General features: G+C 40.0%; 1 protein-coding gene across 1 annotated transcript in view; it reads right to left on the bottom strand.

The window, feature by feature from the left end:
* Window positions 1–5859: 5859 nt before the first annotated feature.
* The window catches only part of LOC145998980 (uncharacterized), a 549372-nt gene continuing 534877 nt past the window's right edge, over window positions 5860–20354 (bottom strand). The window contains exon 4 of the mRNA XM_083135828.1: window positions 5860–12171. Coding sequence (XP_082991954.1) covers window positions 9628–12171 — 2544 coding nt within the window. The 3' untranslated portion in view covers window positions 5860–9627. The remainder of the gene's footprint in view (window positions 12172–20354) is intronic.

Genomic DNA, 20354 nt, shown 5'->3' on the forward strand with positions numbered 1-20354 from the left:
TGGGGTATCGTTTTGGGCTAGAATTTCACCAGGAATCCAGTGGTGAAGTCAGATTTATGAAAACTTTAATGATAAGGAAGTTATGGGCATATGCAAGTGATAATTACGTATCATTTGCATGTGCTGAACAATGCCATTGACCAAGGCCGAACGAATCCAGATCATCAAGGTTGGGGGGGGGGGGGGGCGCAGACGTGCCCGTGCTGTAGATCGTGATTTCAACGAATGGAACCCTCAACGGAACCCAGTGTCGCACGTTACAGTGTCCCAATTGCTGACCAGGTTCGAGACAGTCCAGGACAGGCCACGATCTGGTAGGCCCAGAACTGCTACTGACGAAGGAACAGCTACGGCAGTGCTAGCATCGTTTGCCAAGTCTCCGCAGAGCAGAGCACGTCGAATGTCTGTGCAATGTGCTGTCAGCCAGAGTTCCATTTGCAGGGCGTTAAAGATAGTTTAGTGGCACCCATGCAGTTTTTTGAATGGGCTGTGGAGCAAATTCGCCACGATCCACACTTTGCACTGCATATTCTGCATTCTGATTAAGCAAAATTTTTATGTGAATGGGGAAGTGAATAAACAGAACATGCGGTATTGGTCCTCCGAAAACCCGTTGTGGAGAGATCCGAGCAATTTGGTTGATGCTGGGAAGGTTATGGTGTGGTTCAGGATCTGGGGGACACGTATCATTGCCCCATTCTTCATTCATGACAATTTAAATGCAGAGGGCTACTTGCAGTTGTTACAAGAACACATTTTACCGTCAGTTTTGACGGAGGATGGCAGCTTCCCCTCATATTTTCAGCACACCACCTCATTATGGGCGACAGGTTCGTCACTATCTGGACCTCCAGTTCCCTGGTCGATGGATTGGTCGACGTGGGTCAGTGGAATGGCCTCCCCGATCATCAGATTTGACTCTATAGATTTTTACCTGTGGGGTCATGTGAAGTCAATCGTGTATGCCGAAAAGATTCGGGATGTGGGTCACTTGGAGCAACGGATACTGGATGCCTGTACACAAATCACACCTGAGGTATTGCTCCGTGACCACAGAGCATGGGAGAACCGTCTCAACATATGCATAGCACAAGGATAGCATATTGAACACATTGTGTAACTTGCATATGCCCATAATTTCCTTATCATTAAAGTTTTCATAAATCTGACTTCACCACTGAATTCCTGGTGAAATTCTAGCCCAAAACCATAACCCACATTCCCCCCTTCGCATTTAAAGAAATGAAGTTGGATCCAAGATGGCGGTAACCAAGATGGCGGACGTTGTCATGACATGCACCAAAAAGTTTCCCCCTAGGCCTAACATATTACTACCATGACCAACTGCTGCAATCTATACTCCCTTTCATTTTATAAGGGGTGGTCAGGGACTTTTGACCAGTGATGTGCCGTAGACTATAAGTTTACGTCTACATGCGTTGTCTACACGTATTCTTTTTACGTAGACTACATAGGGTTGTAGTTTACTTAGACTACGTAGACAATCTAAAGTGCCTTAAAATTAATTTTCAAGCCTTTCATGAAAAGAAAGTGAAATTTTCAACTATATTGGTTCCTAACGATATGAAAAGAACCCTATTTACAACAAAATTTCTCTTCTCTGCTATCATCAACTATGGAAGAAGATAAATAGTATGCAAAAAACAACAACAGATGGCAGTCGTGAGGCAAGAGTGGTCTTTTCCCCATAAAACACTAGAATATTTCCTATATTAGGTTTCTTCCTAGGTGAGAAATTGTTCGAATTTGGAAGAAAGTGTATGAAAAGATCCCTTCACACATCAGCAACTGATACGCAGTATAATTTTCTTTTAATTTCACGGCGCCCTTTGCTAAGTTATCACCTTTTGCCATGTTGCTTACATATATTACGTAATCTACGTGTATAAAATAGTCTACGTGTAGAATGTAGACTATAGTGGTTTACACGTAGACGCACATCACTGCTTTTGACTCACCCATGCACACTGCGTTTGGTGAAATTGTGGAACAAGGCCGCGCATAACGATAGAGAAGAGGAGAATGCGAGTGGGCTGAGCGAAGCAATGAGCGTTGCTGCAAACGCGTCATAGCTGGAGTCGCGTTTCCCACTCCATTCATTAATTTCCCCTCTCGTGCGTTCATTGGTTAAGCCCCCTCGAGTCACTACTTAAGCAGACTTATTTTCGATCGCCTGCTCCAGAGATTCCCGGGACAGTGTGTGTGTGTGTACGTATGTTTGTATGTATAGGTCGAACGCCTAGAGTGTCTCACTCTCAATATATATTCGACCACCTTTAAAGAAGATAGATTACTCATTTGAGAACACATCCAAATATCAACAATAATCCGATCTTTTTTTCTGGCAAATATCTCTTCGGCGCCTTAACCCTCAAGTGTACCTATTTATTATAATATTGTTATAAAAATTTCAGCTCAAGATCTCTAAATTAACTTCAGTTATCGTGATCATAAAATTGCAATCTCGTCACTTTGTCCTCACACCCACGCCAAATCTACGCAATATACTATTTTAATGTTATCGTTACCAAATCTTAAACCAAGCGATACCTTATAAAATCTGATAGTTTTGTTTCCTAAGCTCCTAAAAATGTAGTTTACACAGAGGTTAATAACAAAAATGACGAAAAGGTTTAGGCTACACAGGGTGTCTCAAAAGTAAAATGCGCAAACTGTTACAGGAGTACACGATAATACAAGCAAAAGACTCTCAGAAAACATGGGTCTGCAAACGAGCCGTTTTCGAGATAATCGCGAATGTCTGGTTACAAGCCGCCACTGTTTGTAAACGTCGTCCTAGTTGGTAAAATGCTAATAATGTGTGCGAATATGTGGGTACAAGCCACACAAAAACCTCTCGGAAATGTTCTGTTTTGTAAACAAAGAGCAAACTTCGGACCGCGCAAGGAGTAAAGCACTCGGTGTTTACAAAATGTAATCAGTGACGGATTGTAACCACACATTCGCACACATTATTAGCATATTACCAACTAGGACGACGTTTACAAACAGTGAAGTCAGTGGCTGCTTGCAATCTCACATTCGCGATTATTTTAAAAACTGTTCTTTTCCAGATCCATGTTTACTGAGACTTTTTTGCTTCTATTATTGTGTACTTTTACCTGTGTCAGTTTGCGCTATTACTTATGGGACACCCTGTATATCATTACTAACAACATTTCGAACGGCATATGTATTAGTGTTCTACGCCCTGATATCAATGTTTCAAAAACGTGTTCGCTGCAGGTTTAATGCTGCAAGATAATGGAAGAACGTTGTAGAAGAGGACGAAAGCCTTCTTAAGGTATATTTCTATTTTCTGTTTTTATGGAGCATTTTTACCTATTTGGTTAATCGCAACGATGTGGATGAAAAATTATGAATTATTGACTTTGTGCACTAAAGCTAATAATTGAACATCTCTTTCTTTAAACTAATTCCTGTTTCTTTTAATTAGTAGTTATTTACTTATGACATGTATATACATAATACATAATTCATAAAAAAGTATCCCAGCTTAGCTTAGTCAAATTATATAGTTTTTTGGGGGGTATGTTCCTAAGCACGAAATTTCTGGTGAAGGACTGTAATAAGTGATGTTCCGTAGACTATAAGTTTACGTCTACATGCGTTGTCTACACGTAATATACGCGTAGATTACATTGGGTTGTAGTTTACATAGACTACGTAGACGATCTAAAGTGCCTTAAAATTAATTTTCAAGGGTTTCATAAAAGGAAAGTGACATTTTCAACTATATTGGTTCCTAAGAAAATGAAAGGAATCATATTTACAACAAAATGTCTCTTCTCTTCTATATCAACTATGGAAGAAGATAAATAGTATGCAAAAAACAACAACAGATGGCAGTCGTGAGGCAAAAGTGTTCTTTCCCCCATAAAACACTTGAATGTTTAATACATTATGTCTCTTCCTAGGTGAAAAATTGTTCAAATTTGGAAGAAAGAGTATGAAAAGTTCTCCTCACACATCAGCAACTGATACGCAGTGTAATTTTCATTTAATTCCACGGCGCCCTTTGCTAAGTTATGACCTTTCGCCATGTTGTTTACATAGATTACGTAATCTACATGTATAAAATAGTCTACGTGTAGAATGTACACTATCGTTGTTTACGCGTAGACGCACATCACTGACTGTAATCGAAATCAAAACACAGGATATCTCACATGTGACGTGCATTTGAATTGTCCTCATACTTACAGTGGGCACATAACGAGTTGATTCTAAGGAATGCGTTTAATAAGGCAAAGCCACTGCTAGAATTTACACATGCAGTGAAGACACATTAATAGTGTGAAGGTAAAAGCAGGCCCGTAGCCAGGCAGGGGCCAGGAGGGGCTCAGCCCCCCCTGGCACTGTCATCAGCCCCCCTTTATATTAGGTAAACCATTTTGCATAATTTGTTTCCAGTGAAGAGTGAAAATGTAGACAACTCACAACTTTAAGGATAAATCCACAGAATATGAACAGTATCTATTACATTCGCTCATTTTGTTTATGAGCAGAAGTAGCTGCAAGTATTTAGAATATTCTCTGGACTCCAGAAAGTTCTTTCATAGGGGAGCTTCTTTGTCTGTACCTTCACTGTCCCTGTTGCAAATTCCCGTTTAGACAGAAATCTGTGACTTTGATGTCATCATGCAAGTTCCCTCCGCATATGCGTCAAAGGTCAACAACAGCTCCCAACTTTTGGGAAGGAAGGGGAGTTTAATTGCTTCGGCCGGGGGCGGAATATACTGTAGGCACTGCGATTAAATATTGTGCGTTTTTTGTGGTGTGTGATATACATATCTGTATCATCTAAAATAGTATGGGGTGTGTAAGAGATAATTTCAGTATCAGTCAATTAACACTTCAAGAGATGTTTAAAAAGATGTAGAAAAATGCAGTATTTGTGTAGTATCCCCCACACACATAATTTACCTTCATTTAATATTTTTTTAAAAAATGGACTTGGTTTACAAAGCCCCCCTGATAACCCGTGAGCCCCCCCTGGAGATCAATTCTAGCTACGGGCCTGGGTAAAAGTTTCGCACATTCTAGACTTCGGCTGCAGGTGGCAGGACTATCTGTGTTTTCAGTCTTACTAATCACCTCAAAGTATTAATTTACTCACTTGCGTAGTTGTAATATTAGGTAACATCCGCGTTGTAGCCACCCTCTTGACATTTCCATATGGTCGTTACAACACAGACTGCCAGGAAATTAGAATCTAGATTGCTTGTATTGATGTATATTGAACTTTCTACACCACCATCTTGTGTAGGTTTTGCTTCACTGAATATAAATTCTACAATTTGTGTGTACGTACGTCAATTACACCAAAAGATTATTGACAAAATGGAAAAAGGCGAATTTATGCATGTTTGCACCTTGAAGGCATGCAGAGAGTGTTGAGGTAAAACATCACGTATTCTCGATCTTGGTAATATCTCTTAATACTTAGCAGCACTATTTGTATTATTTAATGTAATAGTATATGCAGCGAAGTCCTGACATTGAAAATAGTTCAGCAACATTTAATGCCAATTCATTGTGCACAGCAACTTTTCATGATATCTATAAATTATTGTGTACATTGTGTAAAACTCCTCGTTGCTTAGTTTAACGATAACAGTATATTTATTTCATACATAACTAATTTTCATTTGTCGTTAATATACGCACATCCTTTGCAAATACCACAAATTCTCGCTACATGATAAACGGGAAATAAATTATGTAATTTACTTAATTTTAAAAATTATACGATTTAAGGTTGTAAGTTTAAAGTACGACATGTAATGTTACAAAAATACGCAGCAATAAACAGAGAACTTTGTATAAAATACTTTTATTGACAGCAAATGTTTTTTTTTCTTCTTTTGAAACAAACATCCTCGGTATCATTCACACAACAATGGTACATTCATAGTTTAATGACAAAAAATGTCCATATTTTTTTCCACTGGTGAAATATTATTCAGTCCGTTTTCTTTTTTTATCTCTTCCAGACAGAACAATTCTGGTCCCCGATTTGAGCGGGAAATTTTCGACTTCCATATGGCCATCATGCATCACAAACCAATCATCAAAAACAGGTAAGAATCGAAAGTAAATGTACCAAATATATCACTTGTATAGTAGCATAAGACTTTGAAGCATTCATGTCTTGATTATTTCTTAAAATAAATAATTTGTACTTAAGATTTTGGCATTAAGGAGAAAATTACAGCTCCAAAGCAAAATACTTATAAATTTATAACTTAGAAGAACCAAATACAAAAGTATTGCATCAACTTACATTCAATAAACAATAAAAATATATTGACTAGTTACGTTCAAATGAAACACAACAGACATTCCATTTTGTAGCACTGACTAGCTTGAACAATCGCTTTTCGTTTCATCTCATATTGTGGTTAACATTATATTTTTTTATACCATTAATGAAAACAACATTTAGGTCATCAGAGTTTGTCATATGTTCACAAATATTTTCAGTTGTTAACTCTTTTGTATTTACTTACCTCGATTTGTAACTGGGATTACAATTCGATGCAACATTTTGAATTGTTAAAAATGTTCCACTTGTATAACAACTGTGAGTTGAATCCTGGTAGTGGTAATTTTGACAAGATTTTCTCAAGCGAAATTTGAACGTCATTTTCGCGATATGACATGAGGGAAAGTAACGATTTATCCAATGCAGCAAGTGCTTTGGCCTTTCTCAAATTCTCACAACATTCACAACGCCACACCTAACTCATTCATCTTATTAATACAACAACAAGCACCAAAAAATGCTCAAGTGCTATTCCTATGTACATATCAATACACTTTTTACCTCTTCCACCCATATACATATGTATAGAATATTGAACATACAAAAAAGTTTTTTATTTTTCTTATTGAATACAGATTTATCCTTTTGATCACAACCTCTAGCGCCAATTCTGCAGACCACAGTCACGTATTGGATGGTATGCCAGAGTGCATGTGCTCTTTGGTAAAGTCTTGCAGTGTTGAAAAGAAAATAGTCCAGAAACATCCCCGCACTTTCTGTATTGTCCACAGCTTCATTGCTTAATGTCTTCACATCGATCATAGGGGGTTTGAATTAGTGAATTTTGATTCAGCCTGCTTCAGCATTGCAATATCTCATAGTTCTTGAGCACCACTGTATGTTTTCGTTCCTGCACTGCATCATATGCACATGGAAGTGAATATAGATATGAACACAACGTACTGTATAGAGCATAAGTTCGAAGGAATGCAAAGTAATCATTTTCAAACTGTTCGAAAGAATGCAAAGTAATCATTTTCAAACTGCACTACACCTTAGTTAGAAACATTAGATATTTATAACATGGTGAGGTTGCTTCTTGAAGCTACTTCACTACTCACATGCACCATATATGTTTGCAAATTCAGCACATTTTAAAGTAAGGAATGCATTCGTTAAGCATCTTGGAAATCTAATCTTACACCCAATCTCGATAAGTGTTTAATAACTTCCAGATAAAAATACAGAGCTTCATTCTACTTAGATATCTAATTTTTCCTCTTATGTTATTGTTGTGTCACAAAACCAAATAAAAATTAAAAAGGAACATATTACTACTTCGAAATGTAAAGATAATACCTTCGGAAATAAAACTCAAGGAATCAAATATTATTAAGAGAGTGCATTAGTAGCTACAAAATTTCCTCGTTTAATTGTCTTCAAATATGATGTGCAGCGACACCACTATATTTTTATCTATGTCACAACATGAGTAACCATAGCGAAATAATGTAAACACAGAATGTTTTGGTGTTCGAAACACTTTAACGTATTTTCATGTTTATTAGTTTGTAACAGATACTATTTTCTGTAAGAGAATTCAATTATGGGAACTTTTATATTGCTTATTTAATATAGTTGAATTAGGTTTTTAATATAATTTCTAGTATCTGTATAAATATAATTTACATGTAATTATCAATCATGCTTCTTTGTTCAACGCCCTCGCAACTCTCCCATTCCTATGATTGATTGATTGGTGTTTTAAGTCCACTTCATGCACATCAAGGCTAATCGGAACTGGGCCTACTGTTTAAAGTGGGATCCGAACCAGCATGTGCCTCCACCGGGTATCGAACCCGGAACCCCTTGATTACAAGGCGAATACACTACCACTGCGCCATCGGGGAGGCACCCATTCCTATGTACATCGCCGTTACTCCAATAACGCAAGTGTAGAAGAAAGCTAGAATCTATTTGAAGCAGACATCTGACGGAATCAGTTATTTCAGAGGAATTTGCTGGCAGCGTTGGTAATCATCCTGAATGAATTAGCTCTGGTGGAATGCTAGGTGAACCGATACGGAGGGAAATCAACTAACATGGTTGTATGACGTCACGTCGAGGTGCATTGATTTTCAGAAGATTATTATGATTTCAACAGTTTGGTACAATTAGTTCATTTCCCGCAAATGCATAAACAAGCATTGCATTAGCCTTATGAACCGCGAATTGAAAAAAAATTCCAGAATGGTCGTTTTTTTGCAAATTTGTGAGAATTTTCAAGCTTAATGACAAGAAAATTACCAATCAAAAGCATCCCACGACTATGTACTCCACCTTAATGTGAGCCTATAGAGCAAAATTTGGACTAATATTTTGCGATAAAATAGTCACAAAACTTCAACTGATATTAGGTTAACTCGCTGCTGCTAGAGCATACATATTAAAATAGGAAAATATTTGGACGACTTGAAATGTTAATTTGTGGAGAAAGAAGTTTTTGCAGAAGAATTCTAGTTAGGAATGTTCTTCCTTTCGCCTACTTCTACACAGATACCTTACACTGTGTGTTAAATCCTGCCTTGACATGTGTGTGAAGGAGCACCTAGTCACAAATATGTGTCATGTAAACTGTCCATCACTGGTTTCATTCACGCTTGTATCATTTAGCATAGAATTGAACTGATATCTGAGCAATGGTATCCAGTTCTTTGATCTATGTACTGTCCAATCCTTCTACTACATAAGACAAGGTGAATGAATATATATGTTTGTGGTAAACTGTAATTTAACATTAGTCATGGATTTGATGGCTATTCGCTTTTCCTCCACGGATAGGGCAATAGTGGTTTCAGCATATGTGTGAAAGTCACACACATCACTGCCTGTTACTGAGAATGCTTTTTTGTGCACCTTGCTATCTTTTATATTTCTTCACATATTCATGATTGCAGATTTTGCTTATTTAAATGAAGACTGTCAATAAATTAGTAGTTGGTAAATCCATTTCCCGACTACCTGTGTGAACGTTATGTCACGTATTCTGTAAAATGACAAAGTAAAGGTGGGGAATAATTCAAGTTTGAAAATATCTTCAGTGCAATTCAATGATTCTCGTTCTTATTTTCAAACGCTAACAGCAGACGATCGGAACCTGAAATGAAAATTATCAACGATGTTACTTCTTTCAATAGCGCCCAGTCACTTTGAGATACTGCAAAATGTTAACAAAAGGAGAAACCGTATTGAAGTTGATGCTATACTGTAGTCTCCACGGCTGTGAAGTGAATGTAGTCTACAGAATTGGCGTTTTGTCAACATATACTGTCTTTACCGTCGATTATGACTTCCTCGGTCGGGACACGTTTTGCCCCATTCTGTTTACTCTTCCTTCGCTGTCTGTATTTGTGGCACACAGTCACCGTGATAAGTAGCACAAGAACACCCAACGAAGCCGCCCCTATCAGTATGTATAGTAAGGGAATAGTGAATTGGGTGCAGTTTTCTTCCATCTCGTCGTACCCCGAAGGGCAATGTCTTGCACCGTCGCACCACAGCTCGGCACTGATGCAGGCGTTCAACTCGGGACACTTGTGGAGGCAATCCATGTTCTGATCCGACATGATGTAGCTGGAGGCTGTCTGGAAGGGTCTCTTGGACACTTCCATCCAGTTCACGACGTACAAGCCGGGTTTCCTGATCACGAACTCCACCACGAAGCATCTCGCGTGGGTGGGGTAGAGGGAGAAACTCGAGGGGGTCTTCCACCCGTCCGAGAAGGCTTCCACGTAGGAAGATGGATTTTCGGAATCCGGGCAAACCACTTTCGGATGGCGGGTGTCGATTCCGGAGTAAATTATGATCCGGTTGGGGGTTGAGCACTGAGGATGCTGATCCGAGCTGCCGTTCTTTCCTGGACCGGCCGGCGCCGTCATCTCGAAGCCTCGGACTTTGAGGTAGAGAAAATTGTTGAGCTCTTCCGGTTCGATGAGCCACGGTTGGTCGTTGCAGCTGAGGACGTCCTCCTCCGCGATGTCCACGGGGCTCCTGATGGCGATGTCCCCGCTCGACCCCTGAAGACGCTGGTCCCTGACGCACTCGTCTCCGGGCACGAACTCGTACTCCCCCTCGAAGAAGAAGTCCCCGTAATCGTTGGTGATGTTCATGAAGGTGACGGTGAAGTTCACTTCGACCAACGACGAGACCGACATGAACACGAACGGCTGGATGCGGCTGCATATGCAGTCCCTCGGGATTTGCACTCCCGGCCAGGGGAACTCGGACACCCAGACTTCCGCCGTCGTGTTCCCTCTCTTACGGCACCGTCTCCTCTCCGTGCGCTCGTCCATTATTGTATCGCATTTCCGGTCACCGAAGCGAGCCTTGCTGAAGGATAGCTTGATGCGTTCCGTCGGCAGAGCCTCGAATCGGATCGTGCAACTCACGTTCTGCGAGCCTCCCCTGCCGTAGAAGAACACATTTCTGGGTGACTGGAAACGGCCGTAGCCGGGATTCGAACCTAAGCTACCTCCGGGGCTTCTGAACAGCCTGTCGCAAGGATTATCCGAGAGCGGTGCACCCTCCAAGACCGTGTCCACGAACTCGTAGCGCAGGATGAAGTTAACGGGGTAAAGAGCGGTTCCTTTCTTCAAGAACTGTTCCAGGGTCAGTTCGGATCCCGTAGATATGTAGCTCTCGGATAAAGTGCACGGTCGAGTATACCGCGTGCTGTTGCTGAGCATCGTATGATCGCACAGCCGCGGGATCTCGTCCTTGCAGAACTCTCCGAGAAGAGTCACGTTCACTTCCCGCGAACCGGTGTGCGCTATGCGTCCGTCCCATATCCTCAGCTTGGCCTTGCAGTCCTCTTCGGCGTAGAGCTGGTCTATCGCCGAGGACACGTGGTACTTGATGAACGATATCCACACTATCTCCTGGTCTTTCCCTTGGAAAAAGTACCTGCACGTCGTGTTCGGAGGGAGAGAGTGCTGGGGGTTCTGTAAGATGCCGCCGGTGCTGTCGAAACTGGTGATGAGGAACTCGCAACCGTTGTTCTTGACGAACTCGTACGAGGTGGTGTCCAAGAACCGAACCTCGACGTCCAGCTCGAACCCCGGTAGGAAACTCAGCGGAACCGGGTGGAAAGGATTGTCAAAGGGGGACGTGTGGAACTCGATCAGCATCTGTCCGCGACTGGAGACGATATCCGGAATCACGTCTCCGCCGCACAAGCGCACCAGGACCGGATCTTGCGTGGACGCTCCGTCGTACACAGTCAGGTAGTCCTGCACTATGTTGCAGTCGTCCCACACCTTCAGGACCCTCTGGCTCCTGTCGTACTTGACGATCTGGTCCTTGATGTGTATCTTCTGGCTGTTTGTCTGACGGACGGCAATGAGGGCGTGCTTTCCGGCAGGGACCGCGCGCTGCAGGATGCGATAGTAGCAGGTTATGTTCCTGGGATACACTCCGGGATAGTTGGGCGACTGGACGCGGCAATGTCTCCTGTCGCACTGCTCGAAAACGCGGTCGCAGTACGTCCCGGGCACCAGGTCGCCGCGGTACGATTCGTTCTTGTGGTCGCCGTATCTCAGGGTGGCGTGACCTCGCTTCAGGAACTTGTAGGCCAACTTGAAGTCGAAGTTGTAGCCGATGCCCTGCTGGAAGAGTCTGAAGAGCTTCAGGGTGATGTTGACGGAGCTCGTCTCGCTGTAATACACGGTGTAACCCCACGCGCTGCCGCACCACTGGCCCCCGGATGACGGTCTTCCGGCCTCCTTGATGGTCATGTAGCCGTCCGGGCAACCGTCCGTGGTGAATGACGTGAACTGGCCCACGGTGAAGGTGTCGAAAGTCAACTGGAAAGAGAAAAGAAGAACGACAGGCATTAGGACCAGTGAATGTGACGAAAGTAAGAAGATGCATTAGTCAAGAACATCAAGGAACACACGCAAACATAAATTATACTGATTGTTGTAGGTCAAGGCACCACAGCCTCATTTCTCTGCATAAGTCCACTTTTAAGAGTGGACTATGTTGAAGAGATTTTGACAGTGGAGTCTTCCTTAAACGTGACTTATTTATGTTTGTGGAAATGGCAAATTTTATTCCAGCGTACGTAGTTGCATAAGGACTACAAATGTCAACAAATTATGCTAATAGGATCCTCATAATAATTGTTTATTCTATGAAAAACTCAACATGCTGACCAAGGCAGAAATTTATTTTATTATAAAACATAAACTAAACGTAACGTTTCAACCTTCTAGCAAGGTCTTCTTCAGACTCTGCACCAAGTACAAATGTAACAAGGTACAAAGCAGGAAGATATATACACACACACAAATAACTCCCCTCCAGTCACAAGACTATTAGAAATTTGTTTTCATGGAACATTCCAGCAGGTGGCCTTCCCTTGTCAACTGTACTTTCACCTTCCAGATGAAAGGAAATGTTTAGCTAAATCGGGAGTAATGGTTGTGTATATATATCGTCCTGTTTTGTACCTTGTTTCATTTTTACATGGTACAGAGTCTGAAGAAGACCTTGCTAGAAGGTTGAAACGTTATGTTTAGTTTATGTTTTATAATAAAATAAATTTCTGCCTTGGTCAGCATATTGAGTTTTTCATATCATGGAAACTAGGTTTAATGGTGTTATAATTGTTTATTCTACATATTCGAAATAATTTTACAAAACATCCAACATTTCTGTGGTGGTGGGGGGAGGGTATTACAACAGCTGTGTTGAAATTCCAATTCTCTCAGCAACATGTTTAAAATATAAGTTTCTACCTTGCATTGGCTTGCATTCATCTAGTGTTTGTCAACTGTAGTTTTAAGAAAAAGTATCAAGTGCAATAGATATAAAGCTTTTTCGTTGTTTATTATACGTTGACGCTTTCCTGCTACTTTTGGCTTACAGCAACGATGAGGTTGAATGGTGCTGATATGGATGAAGGGACAATCATGAACACATGACCAACTTCAGTAGCGAAGTAGTTAGCATACCTCGCTATGACGCCAGGGGTCGAGGGTTCAAGCCCGACATGGGGGTTCTTTGTGATTGTCCGTTCATGAATTTCATCATATCGTATCAATCCATAGGATTATTTCTTTATTCAATTCCCTAAGGGTCGTTCACTTGTTTTCCCGGCTGTCCACTTCTTTCAGGTATATGAATTATGCACAGTCGAGTGTTAAGCAGACTTCTTGATGTACTGAGGCTACAAGGTTTACAACAGGTAAACAAGTAGTAAGCTGTTTACAAATCGGAAGGTAAAACTCACGAATCAGCGTATAGGAAGTCTCCACTGACAGTTGTTTAGAGGAGCGGACAGACTGGCAGAGGACACACTTTTCGAATTGATTGGAAACAGGGAAGAGGTCTTTGGAGAATTGGGAAGGAGAGCAGTCACCCTGACAGAGCTGAACTAGCTTAGAAGCCTGGAGAAAGCATAGTTTCATTTCACTTCGCTACTGATTTGATCATCCATTGTAAGTGTATACAGGTATTTATCCAAATCCTTACCATGTATGATTCAGTTTCGAAAGTTCTAAAATCCAACGAGTGACTATTTGGCATTTCTAGTTGTTTAAGGTATTTTATTTCAGTTGTGCCTTTTGCAGCCAAGCACCCAACTTGTTGTCTTGAAAAGTGCTCTCATCATTAATGAGGATGAATGATGATTACGTAGGGAACGGAACTTTAGATAAATAAATGTTACTTCTGCGATAAGATAGAGACGCTTGTTTTTGCCAAAATTCTAATCATAGCCTTATATGTCAACGCAGCAAATTTTATTTTACATAAAAACACATATTTTACAGTTTTCCGTATGTAAATACATATTTTGCGAATTTTCATTTTAAATACATAAAATCGCTCATTGACTTCAGCTACCTCGAAATCCTCGAAGGAAAAATGTTTATTCTCCGCACGTCTTTCATATCGAGAGTGTTACGTTTGTTTTGTCTTTGAACACGCTCGCTGGCAGACTTCTGGCGCCTCGCCTACGATCCTATTGGGGGAAAATATTACCCCCACTGGATCTAACGCACAAGTGCTAATGTCTAAATGTACAGAATGTTTTGGAAAAAACAAGGTTTTCAAACTTTGTGCCAAATTGCACGTGTTTTGGAAGGTGAATTAGAGGAAGAGGAAGCTTTGGAAAACTTCAGCGTTAGTGACATTTCGTGCTTCAAATATGCAAGAATTGTTTCTTGTGACGTGGAGCGATTCTTCTCACAATATAAGATTCTTTTTAGAGATAATCGTCACAGATTTACAATGGAGAAGTTGGAAAACACTATGGTGATCCACTGCAACTTTCCCAAAAAATATCTCACTAAGAGGTAAGCATTTAGAAACTGATTTCCGGTGTTTAAAATGCAAGTAATATTTTGTTTTTGTTACCAAATGTTTTTTTTATTTTTGTCACATATTTTCCTGTTTTTATCACATATATTCAACATTTATGACACATAAAAAAATATATTTCTGAGTTTTTTAGCACATAAAGTTCCGTTCCCAAGTTATCAATCACATTAATATATACGGATATTAAACTTTATACTCATCACTAATTACATTTTCCCCATTAAACAAAGGAATAGCGGTTGCTGAATAATCAATAGCGCACCACCAAATCTCGACTGTGACAAATGAAAGTCTGACGATATAAGAATAACATCTTCCGAAATGGTCTGTCCGCAATACTAGAAGTTTTGGAACTCGCATTAGGAAGGTTCCCATTGCATTTAAAATTCCAATATATTCAAAACAGGGAGAGATCAGTAACGTTAATATTAGGTACGGTGAAAACTTTTTTTTGGAAAACTGTCTCCACGTAATTTTTATTCTTCTTCTTCTTCTCTTTCCGTTTAACTTAATAATTGCATCCATTCCACAGGACAGTTAGAAGGAAGTTTCGGGAGTTGAGGACGGGGTGAGGGGGAAGGGTGGAAAATATCGCCGTTGTTAACTAATGCAGCACATCAGGACGAATAAGCCAACGGACCGAGAGCGGAACACGCGGCGGGAAATCCTTGGATCAAGCCAGCTAAAGCCTCGGCTCCAATTAAAACTAAGCTTTAGAAGTTTGTTCTTAATTATTGTTTAGTTACGTCCAAGTACTTTGGTATTTTCGCAGTCGTTAAGATTTTTGGTCATTAAGGCTGTTGAAATGTGGATTCTTGGACTTGTATTTGCTCAAGGTTTCAGCCATTGGCAGGGGCGTCGTCACTGGGGAGCGATGGGAGACTCTGGCCCACCGTGAAATAGTCTTGGTCCAGACTTTCCCTCAACTAAATTGCTTGCATAAGATATTTCCAGAATCATTTACAGCAGAGCAAAGTTAACACACGTAGAAGGGTAAAGAAAGCGGGAAAAAGAACATGGAAGTTTCCAGACCTTTTCTTCAGGGTAAGGTGCAAACGAATCCTCATTTTCAGGGTAAAAGTAACTTTTTCCAAGAGAAGGCAATGCATTATTTTCAATTGTTGCAAAAGGGAATAACATTTAATTTATTCTCCGCGTAAAAAGACACAATGAACAGAGTGAAATTTTACACTCGTTTTTCCGGGGCCAAGTACCCCCTTGTCCCCACTGAATACGTCCATGATATAGAGACAGATGGATAAAATATGTCAGAAAATGGGAGAAAGTGAATCACATAAAGAAACAGATGCAGAAAGCAAAAGAAAAAGACAGTGCCATAAAGGCTAAGAAAGAGAAATAAAGAAAAAGGAGAAAAAAGGAAAGGAAGATATATAGAAACATGGAAAGAAAAAGTGACAAAGGAACAGAAAGAGATAGAATGGAAGGAAGGATGAAGAAAGGAAGAGAGAAAGAAGACAAACAAGGTCAAAAGAGAGAGAGAGTGTGTGTGTGTAACGTTGGAAAAGAAAGATATAAAGAAACAGAGAAAAAAGAGAGCGATAGAGAAACAGAAAGCGAGAGAATGAAAGGAAACAGAAAGAAAGAAACAGAGGAAAAACAAAGAAAGAGAGAGAAAGATAGATCCAAGGTGAGAGACAGTATCTTAGAAGAGCTCACCTTATAATGAATCTGTGGAAGAGAAGTAAGAAGAAGAAGAGGAGTTAGATGATGAATCAGATTCTGATTCAGAACTTTCCGATTCATCTACGTATATTAGAGGAATAGGAAACGATGGGTGTACCATTTGATGGAGAGTTTATGGAGATAGAGACAATGCAGCTGAGTGAAGTGAAGTATGGAGATCATCATGATGAGTTCCATCAACTGAAACAAACTCAAAGAAGTGTGGAAGATGATTTGGAATTGATTCCATAAGTCAAGATGCTTGTAGACAATTTAATGGAATATATTGAGAGTCATCACACTCGGATTCAGAATCTGTATCAAATGTTGAAGAGTAGAAAATGTATAAGCCAATTGAAAGAGGATATATTTGAACCTGAATCCCATGCTGAGTATATGTTTGAACCTGAATCCCATGCTGATGCTGTGACACAGACTGAGGAGTCAGATGTCCAAGAGGCTTGAATAAAGTGGATTGCTTATCTCTCATCCCGAGATGAAGCATCATTGACTGATTCAAGCCAGCCTCCCCATGTGCTTCAGACTGAAAATTACAATGACCGATACTCTCTCCACACTAGGTTTATTGATGTGATTGGAGGTAGGGATTGTAAACGGAAGGCACAGTCACTCACTCACCTTGCCTAATCCGGTTACACTTACTTGAACACAGCGTATCCTAAGATTACCAGCCCAATAGCTTAGGCTTACACTTCGATGACAACAGAGACAAAAGAGAGAGCTCCACGTAATTGCTCCTGTGCTTATATACGAGGTAGGTGTATGACCTCCCTGTCGTGCTGGACGTTTGACGTTGAGCTTACGTGGGCATTAGGCAAGGTTCGTGCGTCGTTGCACCCTACCGTCTACAATAGTAAGGGATTTTAATTTTACCCTTCAGTCGAACCGAACGAAATTATCTGTCGACGCTACTGCTAGTTATAATGACGAGGCATTAATCCAATTATATCTAGTTTCTCTCCGGACGTATAGTCAGCAAGACGAATACATGTCATGGAGTTGAAGCGTAAACTTGGGATCGAAAAAATAAAATATTCAAAAGGTATCTGCTAGTTTTGTCCTTTCTAATTCTTCGTTTAATACCGTTTTGTTCGTTTCAAATTACAGGAAATTTGCACCAAATCATGCTTTCAAGTTTTCCCTATATCATTAATATGCGATTAACTTACTATGATTTGGAGGAAGAATGAAACTTCTTAAAACCGCGTTTTGGTCTAATGTTTAGTCCTTTCCACACTTGCGACAGTTGAACAGTTGCTGCGCCAATCGGAAGGTTGTCATCAGATTAACACCAAAGAGTGAATGAAAACCAGAGGAATAGCGCTTATGCAGCGGTGCTGCCATCTTGTAGTTCATCTAGTAAGCGTTCTTTATGAGCAAATGAGCTTAATGATGAACATAAAACAACAGAGGGAGGATTGTTCTTCCAGGATTCTAATAGTTCGTATAAAGGCAGGGACGGCGCCAGAAATTTTTCACCGGGTGGGCAGAAGCTGTATATTTATAGATTAGGGTGGGCAGGTATAAATGTAAGGCCATATACATATATGTATGACATACTTATATATGTATCCCCCCCTCTTACACTCCCGATTTCCCTTTTCTTTCTTACTCTTTAATGCCTTGTTATATCTTTCTCAGCTTGTTAACTCTTTCTCCGTTTCACCTTCTCTCGTTCCATTCTTCAAATGTTTCTCTTAAGTGGCACACACACACGCGTATGTGTGTTTGGTGTCTTTCATCTTTCTTTTCTAATCTATTCTCGAATCTTGTACCACTTCTTTATCTCCGATGGATACAATTATTTCAAGGAAGTGTTTGTGTGTGCGCAGCCATACGTTCTAATCACATTCTTTCATTCACGTCAATGTAGTGAAATAAATGTGAATCGGTTGCATTACATTTTGTCCTTCAAGTGAAAAAAATACATGGCACATACTCAATTTTATATAGTAATCCGGCCACAGTGATGGAAAGTGTGGTTGTAGACAATGGTGAAGAATTAAATTACTTTCTCGTAATTTAAATGCATGTTCCTGATCATTTAATTTTCATCATATTAGTTTTTGACTGAAACTTGGGGGTTAATGATCACTTTTCTTGGCTTACAAGGTTATTGCAACTGACAAATGTCTGAATGTATGTTTGCAGTAACGGCGATCGTGTGCCAAAACTTGGGGGCAAGGACAGTTTACTTTTTTTGGTAGAAAAGTCTTAGCATTAAGAGGCCAGAGTGTGGATGCAACGAGTGGCATAATGTGGCGGGGGGGGGGGGGAGAGGGACTTTCCCGACTTGTTCCTCCTAATTGCCGCCACTTGATATTTGGATTAAAATTAATGTCTTATTGGGAATGTGCGCACACACTCGAAAAAAAAATCTTTCTTCATTCTGCATAAAGTATCCCAAGGCTTGTGAAAGGCTATTTTGACAAGACATCGCCCAAAAGTAATAATCAAGTAACAATGAAAAATCTGTTAAGAATTGAAGAGATTATTTCCTTGCTAAGTTGCTATTCGTTTTCTGAAGTTAGTCTTCGTTACTCATGCGGGAGAAGTGATGCACGTGTGGTTAGATAAACACATGCACTGAGGTAACAAATAGTTTACATTTTGTAGAACGTGATTTTGGACACAAAGAAGTCATCGAAATTGATCACTGTAACCGGTAATTCATCTCTTTTTCACAAATAATTTGGGTTGTATTGCGCGACCTTTTCGAAAGCGCTCAAATGTCAACCTCTATCCTGCCAAGCATACTCTGGAAATCTTGCAGGTGAACGAATCTCTGGCGCCTGGAACCACAGTCAAAATAATAATTTGTGGTGGGTTCTATTTTCAGTGTCTGCGTGCATTTGTTTTCGTCCTTCGTCACTTTCACCTAATCACCATTGAACCTCTTCGTCGCCATTAGCCAAATTAGCAGAAACGTGACTTCACACAGAACAAATCAGTCGAATCAGCAACAACTTACTCTTTCAAAAGTGGAGTTTCATTAGGGGTCATTCCATGACGTGGTAGTTTCAATTTCATATTGTTTCATTCTTGGATCAAGGCAGCTAACTCAGTGAACAATAACGTTATTTTCCGAAAGTCTCAAATATTTGTCTCTGGAAATACACCCTCTTAAATGTGGTGATAAATATGACACGTTTCCTGTAAGTTCTTTCTGAATATTTTTTTTTCTCCAATGGCATAACGTTGTCTCCTTATAATGAAGAGGTTCTGGCTTCTACTGCCACCTCCCGATTAGCCTATCTGAGCATAAAAGTGGATTTAAATACAAACAAACAAAATTTCCGAATTGATACTTCGTGACACCTTTCTTCTTTACTTCATCTGCATCTACAGATTCTGTCGACCTTTTTGGCTGAACCTCTGATGCTTCTAAAGTTTAAACCATTCTCATCGTGATTGATTAGTTCTCTGATGCCCTCAAAACTAAGCTTTCCTTCCAAGCCCTTTCTTCTTTTAATTCTACGTAAGTTAATCACAAGAAAAATGGCATGATTACGTAACTGATAGGCTATTATCAATTCAATAATTCTGTAGCTTTTTCCAAACCCACATAACTTTTACATCACAATTTATACACCTCGGTATTATAGTGATTATTGTGATTACTTCTTATTAGTATTTATTAGCAGAACGAATACAAAGTTGTTGTTTGTATATCACGTAGACATTTGAAGATGACATGTATGTAAAAATTGTAATGAAATAAAGAAAGAGACACTTCTGTAATTTCAATGTAGGCCTAATTAAAAAGTCGAAATAATTTATTGTGTTGCTAGAGGAAGCAACGCTAAGATGGGGTTTCTATTTTTATTTATTAGAGATTATTTTAATCATGCGCAGGCCAGGATTTATATATGTGAAGGCCCGGAGCTTACAACACGAAGACCCCTAAGCTACATGAGGTGCTTAGTACCTCATTTTTTTATTTATGCTGTACTTTTCC

This window comes from Lepisma saccharinum, chromosome 14 (genome assembly GCF_977018435.1).
Source record: "Lepisma saccharinum chromosome 14, izLepSacc3.1, whole genome shotgun sequence".
In the NCBI taxonomy this organism is placed as follows: domain Eukaryota; kingdom Metazoa; phylum Arthropoda; class Insecta; order Zygentoma; family Lepismatidae; genus Lepisma; species Lepisma saccharinum.